An 18329-nucleotide genomic window follows, 5' to 3' on the forward strand; every position below is an offset into this window, starting at 1 on the left:
AAGGAGAGATTCCTCATTGACATGTACTAATAATTCAGCCCTCTTCAAGCTACTTAGAGGCTTTAGGAGACAAGCATATACTTAAAATAAAAAAGGTGTACCATGAGTGGAAGAAGAAGAAAGATTCAGGCCTGGACAAATGCCAGATGCTTTGTTCTGCATTGTCTGCCCAGTAGTGATCTATTCAAGGACTAGTATTTAGGCAGTGGCTGTCTGCCTTAAAAGCTACGAGAAGAAGTTGACATTTAGGAGAGTAAGTCAACAGAGTAAGTATTAGGGAGAATCCTTTCCAGTCAACTCTGTAATAAAAAGAAATCTCCTAAGAGAATGTTAACATTTAAAGATCAGCTTGAAGGAGCCGTTTGGGCACAGCAGACTAATAAAAATACTATTTTGTAAAATATTTACTGTGCTATGAAAGTAGTAAAAATATCACATGAAATTGAAAGTTATGAACTTTTGCCTTAACCAGTTCAAGGGAGGAAAGGGAGTTATTTCCAAAAGTAAGCTATGCATGAAGGAAAAGAATGATTTGATTATTTCTAGGAAGAACAGAAAACATTAGTTAGATCATATTTAACATGTAAAGCTGATTCCTGCCTTCTAAAAGTTAATCAGTGTGGGTCCTTATCTTGGTAAAGTCTAGCTGCACAGTCTTCAACCCACACTTTCTTTAAGGTCTTTGAAAACCTAAATGCAGTACTGAACAGTGCACTACAGTTCCATTTTTCTTACCCCTGGCATAATGATCTTCTCAATGTCTTTAAAGACATCCTCAAAGCTCTCAGGATCCTGGGGTGCACAGTCTGCGATGAGGGGCCTTAGGTATCCTGGTTCCACATCTGGGAAGACCTGTCGTTTTTCTATCTTCTCCAGGTAATCCGCAACATAGTCCACCATCTCCTTCCCTCTCTTGCGGAATTCTGCAGCATCCATGGGTATCAGCACTTAGGTCTTGTTCTCAGAAAAACACTTTAGAAAAGAGGGAAAAACAGTCATTTTTGAAAGAAAATGTTACTAGTTTTAAGCCTGTTATTCAGATGATTTATAGGAAGACTCATATAGCCATGATATAGGTTAGCTTAACACAGATAGACAGTAAGTGTAGCACAGAAGAACAGTAGAAGCACAGTGATGAAGATTCAAAATTACACATTTAATCCCTACAGCTGCTGGTTGACACAAGGATGTGGCACTGTTAAGTGGCACATAATCAACTCCCTCCTGCCTTATAAAGAGGTCTAAGACAACAGCCTGCTGTGTGTCTCTATTATAATCAGTAATAACAAACTATAACAATCACAGTTATCACAGTGATCCACTGTGCAGCCCTGTCATTTTATCTGCTTGTTGACTCCTGTCTAGCCTCAAGATTTAACTTCTTTACTCTTTCACTGTAAATGCACATGCTGTGTCATCTACAAAACTTTGTTTCTTTGAGAGGTTTCAAACAGAATTCACTTCAAGTTGATCTGTACTGTATTTTGCAGGAGAATTTGAGGAGTCTCTGTCTGGGGCTGTCCATGTTTCCAAGATGTTGGGCTGCAGCTCCAGGCGTTCTTTGAGGTAGGGAGATTGTGTGAGCACACCCAAGGTGATCTGCGGCTCAGCTGAGATGAGCTGGAGTTCACCTGCAAAGTGCTCTGCAAACACAAATTTGTGATACGAGGGTGTCTGCTCCTGCCACCCTGGCCCACCCAACCTTTTTACTCTGTGTAGCTGTGCATTTTGAGTACTTATTTAATATACAGTTGAAACTTTGTATTCACTGAGTACTTAAAAAGTGTCCCAGCATCTTTACAAACTCAGGTTGAGGGATACTGTTCCTTGGGATGTAGTAAGAATATCGGCAAGTGGAAAAAGGACTTGCTGGTGTCAAGAACTACTGTGCTTAGCTCACATACCTTTAGATCTTCGCTTTGTAAGGAAATAACTATATTAAGCACAATGTGAATATTAGATAATTAGGAGACAATTTTTCAGATATCAAGTATTTGTGGTAAGGATTTATAACTGAGGACACCATTTTGAGAAAAGAGAAACTCCTGGGCTTTATTACATTTAAATTAGTACTGTAACATCACAAAAGAAAGACATCGTTAATAAGCACTGTCCTAGAGACATCTCTGCTGCTACAAATAGAGGATCTGGGATTTGTGTGGAGCAGCAGCTGCTGCTACTTAAGAAGGCAAGATGCTGCTGTAGGTCATGAAACACTTGGGAGAGCAAGGATCTGCACAGTAGGGACTTCTAGACTCCCCAGAGAATGGCTGTTCCTGTTGCTATTTTACTAGAGTTTTAGTATTCTCTTTAATCATAATGTAAATGTTTATTTGGCTGTGTCTACGCCTTTCATCAAGGGGCATTAGGACCTCTCTCATATCTTGCTACTAAGTTGCTGGAGATACATTACCAGTGGTCACTGCAGTCCTTACAGTCTCCAGTGAGCAGCTTTGTGTGTCAGAACCCTTTTTGAAAAGTTGTGTTTAAGCGAGCAGTTTTGTTTCTACTCCTCTAAAATCAGGATGATTCAGTTTCTTCCATACCCCCTAAATTTTATGTGCATTTTCACTTAGCACATCTTTGTTCACTGTTCAAAATTTTAATAATCTTTCTAAAGAAATCAGCATGAACTGCAGCAATCAATATGCATCTCTGGCAGCAATCTAATTACACCCCAAGGCTCTGTTCTTTGGTTTAAATATGTTTGCCAGAAGAAATCTAAATATTGTACTATTGCACTTCTTTTTCAATGCATCTCTAACTTAACCCTTAACTTATTCTATTGTGTTTTCTTTTATGCTACTTCATTCACGAGTTCATTGCTATAGCATGCTCTAAGGAATTTGCATGAGGTAACCTGTTATTTTTTTTCCTCTAGTTTCAAAGAAGAAAGCTGTGAAAAAAAGAATTTAACACACAACTGACAAATTAGTGGGAGATGCCTGAGACTGAACTGACTCAGAACATGAAGACTGGTGTTTCCAGCACCGCTGTTGCTCACCACTGTGTTAGTTATTCCTACAGACCTCCACACACGGATCAGTTCTGCTGAGTATCTCATTCCACATCTGTGGTTCCAGTGAACGCTAAGTACAGCATCAAGAAAGGTAAGAGTGTCACTGTGTAAGAGCATCACTAAACTACTCTCTAGCTTTACTTCATAGTAATCAAATATAGGGCACCACTTAACATCAAAAGTGCTGTGGATCGCTTGGTCATTTCCTAAAATACTAATCAAATGGCATAAATTAAATCACATTGTGTGCAAGCTCAAAACAGCTCCCAAACATGCAGAAAAAAGTGAATTTATTTTATCATATTACCAGAACACAGATGGTATTTTTTATAGCTTGCGACCAGTTTTCCACGAACTAATTTTTTTTCCAGAAATTCGTATTACATTTACATCATCTTGGTGCTACACAGTATGCTGATATAATTTATTGTCATTTTTATTATTTGAACTTTGGACAAAGTTCTTTTTGGATATCAGGATAAGCAAATAAATTTTATATCTAAATATCAGATACATATTCTGGGATTTCAGTCTATTGCTATGGAATTCAAATTTGACAAAATACACATTTTGTATAGTCACTGAGATCCTGTTTGTTATTGGCTAACTTTACTTTTTCCCAAGAATGTCATAAATCACTGTTGCAATAGCAAAACTCAGGTAAAGAATTAAACTACAGGGGAAACCCACTGTTTTGCATGGAAGAAGTAGCTGAACCAGGAAGCTTAAGCATTAAGAACAGAAGATTGAGCCTTCCATCCCAAATGTGCTACAGTGGTTGCAGCGTTATAAATTGATATGAACTAGTATTTACTTAACCTCTAACATTCTTACAACTCAGTTTGATCCAGTGAAATATGTCAATCTGCTCCAGTATGAAGCAAAGTATTTAATTCTTCCTTCCTCCAAAGACAATACCAAGAAATTTAAAATCTATTTTTTTCTATTCATGCATCTTCTTTCCTAGAAGTCCATCCCTGAAAATTCCATACCTACAGTAATATACGTATCTCACGGAGGAACTGTGAAGGCATACTCCTTGCAGGAACACCGTGGTCATCCTTTTCACCTCTTGTTTTATATCTGTTCTTCTGTGAGTGACAAGACCCACTTACACTTTCATCCCTATTTTTATTCTCTTCCGGAACTCTTCGCTATAGATCTCACTTCATCTCCTTGAAAGTACTACTTGCTATGGAAGCCATCTCCAGCAGACAATTGTAATGCTCACCAGTGAGTACTATCAAAATGCAAATTACTTCACGTCTCTACCAGTACAGAATATCTCTACCTCTTACATGCACATACAACTCCTGTACAATGCAACAACACAATGCATAGGGAGAGACCTTACCTCTACGCCAGTATATTTTAAAAATATAGAGATTTTCTAAGAAGAAAAGTACTTCAGACAACTCAAGACTTAGGGTTTAAAATGAAAACACTGTTTGAGAGAATCTGTATTTTGTGAAGGGATGAGTGTTATAGTCTGCATGCACTCAAAATATCCACTTAACTCAAAGGAACTTAAACTGCAAAATAATACAACCCAAGTTTCCAAAACTAAATGGAAATTTCAGAGAAACTAAGCCTCTCTCTAAAGTATTTAATAGTGGTCTATAATCTTGAAGGCCTCTAAAGAGTGAGAAATGCTTTCAGAGATCCCACACCTCCGAGGATGAGTTTCAGCATATTCAGTATCTGCCAGCTGAACCCCAGGTGAGGAGAGCACAGCTCCTCAGGAGGTGCCCTGCCTAATTATCAACCTCTACCACACTGTGAGCAGTCTGTACGCAAATTCATTGACAGCCTCACTCTGATTGATAAAATACACTTTTACCAAGCATATATTCTGCCTGAGCATTTTTGTTCCCAGCAAGAATCAATGACTATTGTCACCATTGCATACTTCAGATCAAATCCTACTTTACTGGAGAAGATTGAGTTCTGCTCTACACTGCAGGTGAAACCAAGAAAAATCATGTTAAACCTTAAATTATTTTGGTGTATCTTTTTTATTCATTCATATAGAAACTCCTTGGTCTGATTTTGCTGTAATTTGTCAGAGGACAAGTACACTACACAATCTAAAGTTGACATATCTTTTGTTGCTTTTTTTAAACTACTCCTTCTACCTCAGTGCAATGAAATTAGAATATAGCCGCATTTTATTTTAGTGAAGTTACCAAAAATTCTAGTTGCTAGTCTTTAGATTGCATATGTTCATTTGCAAGCAGTTTTCTACTGTATCTGAAACTGAACCATACAAATGAGTAGTTTACACACCAGTAATTATTAAAGTTATTTATAGGTATATTGTGTTGATAACATTCAGCTTATTCATTATTTCTGTTAAAAAGTATTGTATATAATTTTAGAATCTGGGTCGGTTTTTTCATATTTACTAAATATAAGTTTAAAATATATCTAAATGCTACCAGGAAATTTGTTATGAGAAAGAAAAAGAAAAAAATATGAAAAATGAGAAAAAAGAGGGAAAAGAGGAAAAGCAGAACAAATGAGGAGAGATGGTATATTTGATGCATTAAAATTTTATGTCTGCCTCTTCTCCAGTTCATCAAAGTAAAATAAACAACAGCTAACAAAATAAAATCTTTTAGCAGCTTCTGTTATTAAACACAGACAGGAAGAATGCATAGACACATTAGTAGCACCTAAAACTGATAGCTGCATTTGCTCAAAAGAAGTAATAACTTTGTATCTTTCCAGTACATGAGTCAAGTGCATTTTCTGTTCTGCCAACTGATTGTTGCAGAACAAAATGTCATTTAAGGGCTCGTGGTGCCTCAGTGACACCACTGAAACCATGAGAACTTCCTGCTACTGAACCCAACTGAAGGTTTTTGCAGCTGTTGCCACTGTTAAGCTGAACTTCCCCTGCTGGCAGTAGGATATTGCCAGAAAAAGGGCCAAAGGATTTCAGCACAAGTAAAAAGGAACTGGATCTACTCTGTACTTCTACCTTTGCACAAGTCAAGTTACAGTCCCTACATTTTATTTAAAGAATTACATTTTCCAGAAGTTGCTGGCTATATTCATTTACTGTCACTGGCACAGAGTCTCCAATTCCATAGTTTTCCCTGTTGAGGTTTTACTACAGTGATGGGAAAGGGTTATTTCTGAGGAAAACTTCACCCTAAAAAGTCATGCATTTAATTTATCTTGGAATTTTATTATTCAGAATATTTGGCAGAGAATTTCTCAATTTCTGCTTGGTTATTGCAAGCACTGCTGTACTTGGAAAGACAAGATACAAACTTTTGTATGCATGGGATTCTGCATAAATGTATATAAAGAGTCACAGCTGACATACATCAGATGTAAAAACAAGCAAACATAAAACAAGAGGTGCACATTACATTGTGCAAACTTAGATTAAAAATAATGCTGCTTTTTATTATTATTATTATTATTATCCCTAATAACACAAGCTGGCTGTTTATTAACTGAGCTTCCACTCTCCATAACCAATTGTTGCATTAATCCAAATGTACCTACTTGAATTTAATAACCATAAAGCCTTAAGGACAAAGGATGCTACTTACAGCGAGTTGATAAGGTTTTTCCTTCTCCCCTGCCCTTCTCACTGTCTTTCTTTGCTCCTCAGTGACAGCTATAAAGCGGAGAGGATGCAGTTGCCAGTATATATAGGCAGAGTATCCATGTCCCTTCAGCCTATCACAGCCACGGGCTTTGCACTGAACGTGCAGCAGCAGCATCTCCCCCTCCTCCCACAGCTCCTCCAAAATGTACTTCGCAAAGAAAGCTCCCCAAAAGGCAGCTGGATCTGGCCGAGGAACGGCCCTTGCCTGGGTTAGCTGTGCAGTGCCGTGTGTTTTCTTCCAGGAGCTCCATTCACAAGTTCGTTAGCACCGAGTGTCTGATCACATGCTCCCCGTCTGTGCTGCACACTCCGGGACACTTCTGCTGAGGCTGCTGCAAGTAAAAGCAAGTGCTTCGATCCACTTCTGTGAAATGTTATTGCCAGGAAAGATACACGGATATGGCTGATGTACCACTCAAGTGACTGCAAGCTCTGAGCAGGTATATAGCTGTGGAATTAATTCTCAGATAAGCTTTATCCAACTTTTTCCTGTTTCTCTCTTTAATCATATGCACACTTAAAAGCAATACTAAGTGTTCAACATTTTTTTTCCTACTCTACATGTTTTATGGGGAGTTCTCTTTCCCAGATGAATCCAGGTCACTGCCTGTCATTTTTATTTTGTTCAAGTTAATCTAAAAAAAATACTATCAGCATTTCATAGTCCTCAACAGCTTATAACCAGGTAGTGTGGCAGATCTGGGACAGTCAGTGCTCTCAGACCAGTCTCCAGTCCACTGCAGTATTACACCCAACCTTTTGTGAAGGAGGAAAAAGTTCCAGCTTTTTAAAACTGTCATGGCTGTGTTTGCTCTTCTAATGTTACAAGACCAATGACAACTCTGCTACAATTCTGGAAGAGTCTACTCAAATTAAGAACAGGACCTAAGCTCCCCAGGTGAGCTTGCTGGTGTCATTGCACTTGTTGTGCCAGGATGTTACTCTATGATCTGACTCGCATTTCCAATGCATGTGTTGGCTGATGTAATGATTAGTCTGCAATCTTGAAAATCATCAAGAAATCCCATTCAGTTGCAGCAGGCTTTGAGACGTTTTCCACCTCAAATCAACTCCTGAGAGCACAGGGTTACAACCTGGACCCCCATAGGAAAACAAGTGGTTTGGAGACTTTTCCTATTTTTTTCTTTCATCCTGAATTTGACTGAAAAGGCTAAAAATTCAAAATTTGTTGTGAGGGTATAAGAGATGCAAATATTGAAGTTGTCTCCAGTAAACTTAAAGATAACTGAAATCTCACTTCAGTGTTTCATCCAAATGGCTTGCAAAAGGTAAATAACTTTCAACGGAAATTAAAAATGGAAACTACAATTAAGATTGGAGTATTAAAATGTTGGTTTAATCAGTGTAGAAATACAACCTCAGTCACCTGATGTGTTTTTATTTCTCTCCTGTACCTGTAAAGCTTGCTGTGAAGAGGCAGTAGTCACGTTTTCCATTAAGATATTTCTTTTTTTAATTTCTCAGGAAGAAAAAGGAAACAAAGTGTGAAGGTAACACAAGCAAGCTGGAAAAGGGGAATGAAATGCCCTTCTAAAAAGCATGTTCCATGTTCTCTCCTACAATTCTAGAAATTCTTCTGGCTCATTCTAGTTTCATAATCCTCATCATCAACTGTTAGCAATACACAAATCTTTGTTTAGCAGAATCTTTCTGTGGTGGACAAAAAGAAGATCACTAAGTTTTCTATCATAGGTGCTGGGTAAGTCAGATCTGATGGGGCCCTGTGAATTTGTTCCAGACCCTTCAAACTGCTCTCACTGCCACAGAGAACAACTTGTTTTACTGCTGAAACACGAGGAATAGAGATCCCACCTTTAGTGCCAAACTGTTCCAAAATTCAGGATACCAGTGTGTGAGAAATAACAGATGATCCCAAAAGGTTTAAAGGCTGGGGCTTGTTGGTAAGCACCCACCAGACCTATTTTTCACAGCTAACAAGAGAAAAGCTTCAATATGTTTTTGCATCTGGAAGTCACCCTGATGATGATATACAAACAATGCTGTGCCCATGCAGTAATGGCACCAATTTATTACCATTACTGAACTCTTTGGTTTGCAAACAAGGTGGGAGAGAGGCTGTGTTTGAACAGGAGGCTCCAGCACAGCACCAGAAAATGAAGCAGACAATGTGTTATCAGTCACTGCAGTCCCACTGCCAGTCCGTGTGCAAAGACATGGATCAAAGCAGAGGGGATTAAACATTTGTACCCATTTCCTAACAGCTTTCACCTCTTCCACCATTGGACAGTGCAGGTTAGAAATGAAAAAGCAGTGTCCCCAGGCTTTTAGACCAGTTATGGTTAGATGGTTCTACTTCCAACTTTGTTTTTCCCTCACCTGCATGGCCTGACACTCTTCTCAAGCTAACCTCATGGTGTGGCTCTAGGTACTAAATCTGAGGATGTGTTTGTGCTGTAGTTCACTGAGCCTAATATTATTTGACCAAACCTGTTCTGAGCTATAATGTGAAGGGCTTTAAATGGACTCAGATATACTCAATATCTTAGATATTGAGAAAATAATTTGAAACAATTAGGGATCTAGCACAATGTTTGTGCCTGTTTTCCACATTTGGTATCAAAGGAACAGTCACTGTTGCCTATGCATAAGAAAAAACACTGGCTTGTTTTATTTGGTTTACTCTGTGTCTGTAGTCTGAGGATGTTATTTGGAGGCTGCAGGCATTTTTTCCAGTTTTCCTTGCTGTTGCTCCTTCAAAAAGAGAACAGTAGTAGAACCCTGTCTTTGTCTTTCTTCTTCCCCCCATATATTCTTCCATTAATGTAAAAATACTAATAACAGAAAATTATTTACAAGAAGCTAAAAAAAAGACAAAAAATGAGAATGGAATGAAAAGTCCTTTTATGTTCCATAAATAAGGTCCAAATCTGCATAAGCATAAGGATGAGACAAGAAAGAAGAGAATATTTTAGCTAAAATGTGCAACTAACAATTTTCTATTTAAAACAAAGGGTGTGTTTCCTTTGGAAGAAAATAAGAATTAAATAAAGCCTTCAGACACAAATAGATGGATTACTTGCAACGTATGAGGGTAAAACCTAAGTCTCCTGCAGAACATAAGTAGACTTTGCAACAGATTAGCCAGGAGATGAATCTGAGACAGAGCTGACAAACTGGGAAAGTAACTATCCTCTTTTTTCATAAATATTTTTTGTGTGACTTGTTTTCCCTGTTCAGTTCCTATTGCTGGCTGTGTGAACATGTGAAGGTAAACCAAAGAAGGAGAAAAAGGAACTGCTAACGAAGTGAACATGGACACAGACTCACACACACAGTTTCAGAGGAGTTAATGTACCATTTGCTGGTTCGAGGCAGCCTGAGCATATTACTCTTATGGAAGCAAGCCTACAGAAAAGAGAGGTTGTGATGAACTGAAAAAGTGTCAACAGAAAAACTGACAGGCTGTGAAGAGTCACAGAGACAGTGAGAGCAGGCTGCAATCACAGTAGGCAGACTCTTCCAATACAGAGATAGGAATAGCTTCTGCTGTGAGCTATGTGCTTACCTAGGGGCGTAGGCACTGCCAGGGCACTCGTCCAGCCATGTATTGCTCACAGAGTGTTCTCCAGCACTGACTACTGTGAACTTCACTGTGGCTGATAGATGAACTGCTATTGAGGCCCTAAATGTGCTGTGAAGACTTCATGTTAGAAAAGCAAGTTGGAGCAGTTAGTTTATGAATGGAATAACCCCCTGTGTGGATGAAAAGACAGACCCAGGTGAGACATGAGGAACAAAGATGGCTTGAGATACAGAGGGAACACAATGCAGTGCTTGTTCTTGAGCAAGTGATTTGTTTGGATCGCTATTTACAGAGATATCTCAACCAAAATGCTTGGTTGAGACGGTATTTTGCCACTGAGTGTGATTAATGCCCTGTCATGAGGGCCATGCACTACCATGCCCTATTTGCAGTAAACTTGGAAGAGTATTTGCCACCACTATAAGACTTGAATAATTCTTGAAAGGATGAGAACATCACTAGAGTCTCCTCCCAAAGAGCCTAGTTGTCTGAGATTACAGCAAGTACTGTAGTGCTTCTTGCCCTTCCTCCCTGTCAGCCTTTCTGCAGAGGTGTCTCTGGCTCCCATTCAGTCTGTCCTAACACATGCACCTTTCCAGAAAGACCAAGGCAAAGTTTCAGGAGACTTTATGCTTAATAGAGCACGTTAGAGAAGGTCATGGAGGACTGTGTCCTGTGCGAGGGACCCTACGCTGAAGCAGGGGAAGGACTCCTCTCCCTGAGCAGTGGGAGAAACAACCTGTGATGAACTGACCATAGGCCCAATTCCCTGACTCTCATCACCACTGGGGAAGGAGGAGGTAGAGCTTGGGAAGGAAAGAGGGGTGCAGTGAAGGTGTTTTAAAGATTTATTTTACTTCTCATTATCCTGCTCTGATTTTTTTAGTGATGAATTCAGTTAATATCCCCAATTTGAGCCTGTTTTGCCCATGATGATATCTGATGAGTGATCTGTCCCAGTCCTTAACCCAGGAACCCTTGGTTATATTTTCTCTCCCCTGCCCAGCTGCAGAGGGGAGTGACAGAGAGGCTTTGGTGGGTGCTAGGATCCGGTGAGGGTTAACCACTACACACATATCCCAAAACGAGAGTGGGAACTGGATCTTCCACATGCACCAGTCTCCCTGGTCATGGACACACATTCACAGCTGAAGGCATGAGTAAGGTAATGTTTGCTCCCTTCTGCTCTGGGTTATTGTCTTCACCTCAGAGCTGGGAGTGATATATGTACGCAGCCCACCTGCTTGAGTGCAGGAAGATGCACTTACACTAAGATGAGGCTTTCTCTTGTAGCCATGTGACCCTGCTCCTGACTCCTGGTAATATAGTTAGCATAACCAACGCCATTTCCTAAGACAAACAGTCATAACATGTAAGTGTGCTGGTCACACATCACCTCCTTCTCTTTTCCCCTTTTCAACACTGTAGTTGTCACCAAGATGTGATGACCCCCATGACAGAACAGCCAGATCCCCTGTCATCATTGAGAAAATATTTGCCCAAGCAGGACCGCTGCCAGGATGTGGTGACATCTGTTATGGAACACAAAAATGTAACCATATATGAGATACTGCCTATAAAATCAAACAGCTGCAAGTCCTGATGCTGGACAGCAAAACTTGTGATCCCCCAGTGGTCTGGGACACAGCCACTGCTGTCTTCTTCCTCTGAAGACTGAGTGAATCATGTTCTCCCAGGTAAAGTCTGAGTCCAGATTATGATTATTGTATCATGCACTGATTAATGAGAATTTGACACGATCTGCAGAGGGTCCAAGTGACTAAAAGTGTAGGTAAATAAAGACTCTCGATAGTAAGAAAGCTACAATCATTACTAGAAATTTTGCTTAACTGAAAGTATAATTCATAAAAACTGTGCAACAATAAACTACATTAAATCCTAAAAATTGTAGATAACAATAAACTATGCTGAAAATTAAGTGTTTAATTGTAGTAATAAAGGTCTAATTGTACCTAAAGCCCTGTGGCAAATTCTCTTCTGTCAAAGATCCCTAAAAGAATCTGCCTGTCCCTGTGACATTAGGTGACAGAGCCACCAAGCGTTCACACACTCCACCCTGCCAACTCTGTAAGAAAGGCAATCATCTCCAGCTAGGAGGGAAAACAGTGAGCCAGGAAAGATAACAGCTTAAGCTGCTGCAGGTAGCCTCACCACAGTGCAGCCAGCCATCTCCCCACTCAGAACTGCTTGCCATCTGTTCTCCTTATGATCTTTTTCACTTCCACACCTCAGATAATCACAGCTTCCACATTATCATTAGGAGAGACAGGCTCTCATTTAGCCAGGATTTACTGGCAGAGACAGGCAGTTAAATAAGGACAGTCCAATGTATTCACTACATTTGTGCTCAGAGGCCTTAGTTCAAGCTCTTGCTTTCAAGTACAGATGCAAGTCTTTGCCATATGCTGTGAAATTCTGGGTAAGTTCTGAGAGGAATTTTCCGTAAAATATTTTGCTAGAAAGGGTTGTTCTCTTCCAGCTTATTTTTCTGTGCTACCATGTTTGGCTCCAACTGGATTTGGAAACCAAACAGCCTAAATCTAGGCCAGGTTTAAAGTGGCAGCACCCTCTGTCAGAACTCTGGCAGTGTTTGTCTCTGGTCCGAGGCACAAATTTTGAACCTCTCTGTGCTGAGGTCAGACGGTGCCAGTCTAGAAGCAAACTGTTCTTACAGCAGTCTGATATTCTGCATAGTTCTCTGAAAGTCTAGGAAAGTTTTAGAAATTTTCAGATTTCTGGTTTTTTCCTTCCTGGCAACTCTTAAAAAAGCACTCTCTCTTTTATTTATCTTTTTATTTATTTTGATCTGTATAGTCTGAAGAGGCATCTCTCCCACCAAGCTAGCTTTTGTCAGCAGGAAGCAGTCAAGAAATGTCATTTTTCACTGTTTTTCAGTGCTCAGAGAACACAGAATGGTGTGAAAGTATGCTTAGGGAAGGAGAATCACTACCACATTTTATGTTACATACATTGCAAAATATAATGAAGCACAATAACTTACCTGCCCATAGCTTCTGCTGAATTCTATGGGATATTTTCAGTTTCTCTCTTTCAACAACATACCAGTCTAAACCTATCAGTGATGCCCCATAAAGCGAAAAGTAGAAAACTGCTACGTATCTACATTCTCTGACTTGTGAATGATTTAAAAGCAGTTAATATTTTACACTGGTTGCTAATTTTCTTTCTTAATATGTATGCTCAGCATGTAAAATCACACTAATCTTTCATCAAAATTATGATCTATTTACTTTATCTTCCACAATAATAAACTCATACAACCCAGGTCAGTAGTCTACATTTTATGTGACTGTAGTCTTCAAGAAGAATAATTGTGGAAATTTTTTTACTATATAAAAAAAATAAAGCCTAACTCAAGATTGTTCAGCTGTGAGTACAATGCACATCAACCACATTCCAATCCTGCAACACTGCTAAGATAAAGGAAATAACTCAAAGCGATGTTAAACAAAGGATGAATTACATGATCTCCTTACTTCCCATTCACTGAAAAAACCCCATGAAAAATAGTGTTACACTAAATTCAATGGATACTTACAAAGAAGAGTTGGTTTCTACCAATCCTAGAATAGCAAGCTGTCACAAAAAACCTGGCAGTATTTCTGGATGCTCAAGACAATACAGTTCTCTTCAGCTCTGCAGCTTTCAGCTCTGCTGGCTGCTACTGCTGCTATCCAGGAAGACAAGCTGTAAAACTGTGATGACAAGGTGACCAGAAGCATCCTCAACTAGCATGTGGAAGAAGATTGGGGAATAAGGGATCCAGAACCTGTGTTAAGACTCAAAACATTTGCTACGGTTCTGCCTGCTGAATTTGAAATAGAGATAGGTGGAGCTGTGGGTTTTCTTAAAGTAAAGCTGTTCACATCCTCATCAAGCATCTAAAAGCAATTTTTTTCTTCTGTGAAAACTGGGCTGAATATTGTGCCTGGGACTGAAATGGGAGTGTAGAGGCACTGAGAAGTGAAGAAGGGAATGATGTACAAATTACAGCAGGGGACATGACTTCCTGTACTTACAGCTCAGTTACACTCCATCATCTAGCACTACCTATTTCATATTTCTCTTTATGTTTGTCCTGCTAAACATCTATTGAATAAGCCATTCACATTCATAACATTTCCTATTTGGTTGGAAAGATAACCTTCCTGCTGCTTTTCCAAAAAATGAATGGTGCTTCTATGTCTATGTTTGTTCTGTTTTCCTTCCAGTTTCCTTTAACAGGTACTTTTCTTGAGCAAATGAATACTTTAGCCTGCTTTGGTTACGATAAATTTTGATTCATCATCTCAACGATTTCAAAACATCTCCACTACTTACCAGAGGCTTCTGTTGCTAAAGTAACTACCAGTTGTCTGTAGGAACTGTATTTTTTAAAAAAAAAAACCCTAATCCTCTCCTGTAAACAAGTACTGGATTTACTTCTAACATGGAGTTGTGCTGAGCAGTAGCAACCACAAAGAGATGACAAATCAGAACCTGGCAGCAAGGTCAGCTGTACTAGATGTGAAAATCTATGTACTGTAATTATGCTGTAACAACATGATGTAATAACACTCAAAGCTTCAGAATAGCAAACACCCTTCTTCACACAACTTCTTTTTGCAATTTATGTACCAAACATACGTACACTAAAAACAAATACTCAAAAGCCATTTGCAGCAAATAGCCTCCATAGCCTCGTTCTTGTGATGGAACTTGATCCTCAAAACAAGCACGATAAATTAAAGATGTGTCAATATACCTTTCCTATTAGAACAGCACAAACAAGAACCTGCAGAATATCATGATCATTTTAAGTTTCAAAACCAATGGAACATTCAAACTAGGGATGATTTTCTAAATAACAAAATGGCAACCAAAAAGTGTTTTTTTTATTATCAGCCATTATCAGGAGCAGGATAAATAAGAACAGGTAAGAACTAGGCACTAACACACCAATCTGTAATAGCATTACACTAACACAGTTACTAATCTGTAATGGCATTTTTTATTTTGTAAGATTAATAATACTGGCTTCCCTATACTACCTTTAATATCTTACTCCTTCTGCCAGCTACGAAATTTTGCCCAAATTTATGTGCCTTTAAAGTGACTATTCATAAAGATGGATTACATCAAAAATTGTTGCTCCAAAAGGGCACGATGTATTTTTAAGAAACATATATTCAAAAGCATAAGAAATCTGCTCTTGAAAAATTTAAAAAATCATTATCCAAAGGAACCTTCAGAATAAAGTAAAAGCTGTGGCAAAGAAGGCACTTTTTGTCTTATTTTCTTTTTAACCTTGAAAGGAAACATGTGAGAAAGCCACAGTAGTAGCAAATGAGTAGTTCACCACTCAATCTTAAAGTCATTTAAGGACTAGTACACAATTAAGTAATTACTGGGCTGAACAGAACAGCAGTCAACATGGTAACAAATTACTGCAATGGTAAAAAATTTTTTTTTTTTTTAGAAAAAAGAAAATTAAACAGATAAAAAACATGTTTGCATCTCAGATTTTTGGACAGAGCTAGAATGGAAATCACCCAAAGGCAGGAACATACTCATTAGGATGTACAATAGAAATATGTATCAATAACCTTGAAAAGGAGGAGGCAGAGGTAGGCGTAAGAACAACCCAGGGCATGAATTCACACAACAGTTGTGTGCCGTGGGCAGATATTCTTGAGATCAGCCTTATAACTAACTAGCTGAGCTGCTGATGCAGCTACAGAGAATCCTCACACTTACATACAATCATAATAATGCATTCTATTTTTTGTGCCTTATCTTTCACTAGCACCAAACACATTTTCAAGGCTCTGGGCTTTACTTTTTGAACTTAAACTTTTCATTGTAACAAATGTCATTTTCAGCAGCCTAGCACAAAAATAAGCCCTTATCCTGGCAGGTGTGGCAGGCCTCAGGATGTGGTCCTGCAATACTTGCTCAGGAATGAACATATTGTACCTGGTCTCCAGATACCCAAAGAGATTGGCACAATATGGGCCCGTTTAAAAGCTGGCAGGGCAGGCACACGAGGAGACAAGTCGTTGCCTCCGTGAGCAGTGCCAAGAAAAAAATCCTGGCATGTGCAAGGCAACAGAACACAGGAGAGGGAATGCGTGAGGCACCTGTCATGTTAGCAACCAGCAAATAAAGGACTTCTGAGAGCCTGAAAAGATCTTGTAAGAGAAGCTTAACATACGTAAGCATGTACTTACATACCCACCTGAGTAAAGGCTGTATGTCATTAGCCTCAACAAACAAGGATAAATAAATTCTACTGTGATGATCAAAAGAAGGATTCTAGGGACAGATGCCAACATTAAATATAAATTTCCTTGGAGGAAAAAGAATAGTGAATAAACAGGAGATTATGCCATAATAAAAAGGATTAAAATGCTAAAAAAGCATTAAAAAAGGAAGACCACAGCAGTAAGCATAATGTGTGCATCCAGTCACAGATTGCTGGTTTTGCCTGCTGGCTCAGGCCAGGGCCCTGCTGCTGGCTGGTGACTGCCTGGGGACGCCTGTACTGGTGCTCTAGCTGGGGTGCAAAACGCTCTCTGTTCGAGTGTTCACATTCCTCAAAGCTAGGCTTATGCTGTAATTGCCTACAAAGCTTCACAAATGCTTTCTATTGCTTAATAGGTTACTTTGAATTGATAATTGAATTGGTTAATTAACGTGAATAAATACCAAAAAAATGTATTTGGTCTCAGGACTTCTATTTCTGGGCAATTATAGTTCTGTATCTACATTTGTTATGAAGTTTGACTTCATACACCAGTTTATCATTGGTCTTCAATAATAATAGTGTTAAGCAGTCAGGCAGAGGTTTTCAAGCTATCAAAATCAAGTATTTTCTTTGATTTTACATTGTAATAGTAAATTTTTTTACACATTATTTTGGAAACTCATTGATATGAAGGGATTTTCCTCATAGATTAGCATCATCGCTAAGTTGCTTTTAATTATTAAATTTTTACTGTTTAATATGAAGACATCTGTAACACCTTCCTAGTTTCTACTTTTCATGAGAGATGTTTCAAAAAGATATTCTCTAGCCATAATTTATTTCTTTCCAAAAATTAATTATTTTGTTCCCTGGGTGTTTCCACTTGCAATGCGAAATCTGTAAAATTAGCTGGTCTTTTATACTTGGGCAGCAAATATTATCATCTTATGGAACATCTTCAGTATGTGTCAATAACCATGGGCAACAGACCACAGAATCATTGAATGGGTCAAGTTGAAGGGACCACAGCAGTCATCTGGTCCAGCCTCCCTGCTCAAGCAGGATCATCCCACAGCACATGGCACAGGAGTGTGTCCAGATGGTTCTTGAGTATCTCCAGTCAGGGAGACTCCACAACTTCTCTGGGCAACCTGTTCCAGTGCTCAGTGCACCAGAAAGAAGTTCTTCCTCATGTTCAGGTGGAACTTCCTGTACATCAGTTTCTGCCCATTGCCTCTTGTCCTGTTGCTGGGCACCACTGAAAAGAACCGGGATCCACCCTCTCGACACCCTCCCTTCAGATATTTATACGCATTAATGAGGTCCCGTCTCACTTGTCTCTTCTCAAGACTGAAAAGGCCCAGCTCCCTCAGCCTATCCTCATAAGAGAGATACACACAATATTCCTCTCTCTCTCTCCCACAAATTCTCTTAGATGCTAGTTTATCTTTTATTAGAATACAGCCTTACTCATCATCTTCCATCTCAGACCTGTCACTACCCACCACTGCAGCAAGTATTCCTCCTGGTCCATTCTTTCTATGTCCCATCTTAACCATAGTTCCTGCCAAGGAGGTCTCAGAGTCCTCTACTTCAGCTGCCTAAAAGATATGAAAGCCGCAACCTGGGGTTTTTTATATTTGTGAGATACAAAATCTTGCAGTGAGAGGGTATCATTCCACTATCCCATCATTCCCCTCCCCCCCCTTCTTTTTTCCTATTAAAGATGCAGCCACAGGAGCTGGGGAGGAGAGCTACCAATGTCACATCTTGAATAGTCAGTACAGAGTTGCAGGAAGCTCAGTACAAATAATCTGAAGTAACACAGGATGCAGAGAGGGTTAAGAAGTCT

The 18329-nt window shown here is 39.2% G+C and overlaps 1 protein-coding gene across 7 annotated transcripts in view; it reads right to left on the bottom strand.

Moving 5' to 3' along the window:
• DDC (dopa decarboxylase) overlaps positions 1-18329 on the bottom strand; it is a 73951-nt gene that overhangs the window by 50881 nt on the left and 4741 nt on the right. For 3 of the 7 annotated variants that reach the window (XM_042048841.1, XM_042048836.1, XM_042048842.1), the window contains exons 2-3: positions 6850-6976; positions 736-972 (exon numbers count right to left, since the gene is read on the bottom strand). In XM_042048841.1, the coding sequence (XP_041904775.1) occupies positions 736-936 (201 nt within the window). In that variant the 5' untranslated portion in view covers positions 937-972; positions 6850-6976. Of the gene's footprint in view, positions 1-735; positions 973-6585; positions 6708-6849; positions 6977-13789; positions 14002-18329 lie in introns of those variants that run through there. The other 4 variants (XM_042048839.1, XM_042048840.1, XM_042048837.1 and 1 more) reach the window with 4 other exon arrangements.

This window comes from Corvus kubaryi, unplaced genomic scaffold (assembly GCF_017639235.1).
Source record: "Corvus kubaryi isolate FWS band 111438036 unplaced genomic scaffold, C.kubaryi_AGA036_p1.0 68, whole genome shotgun sequence".
NCBI classification, from domain to species: Eukaryota; Metazoa; Chordata; class Aves; order Passeriformes; family Corvidae; genus Corvus; species Corvus kubaryi.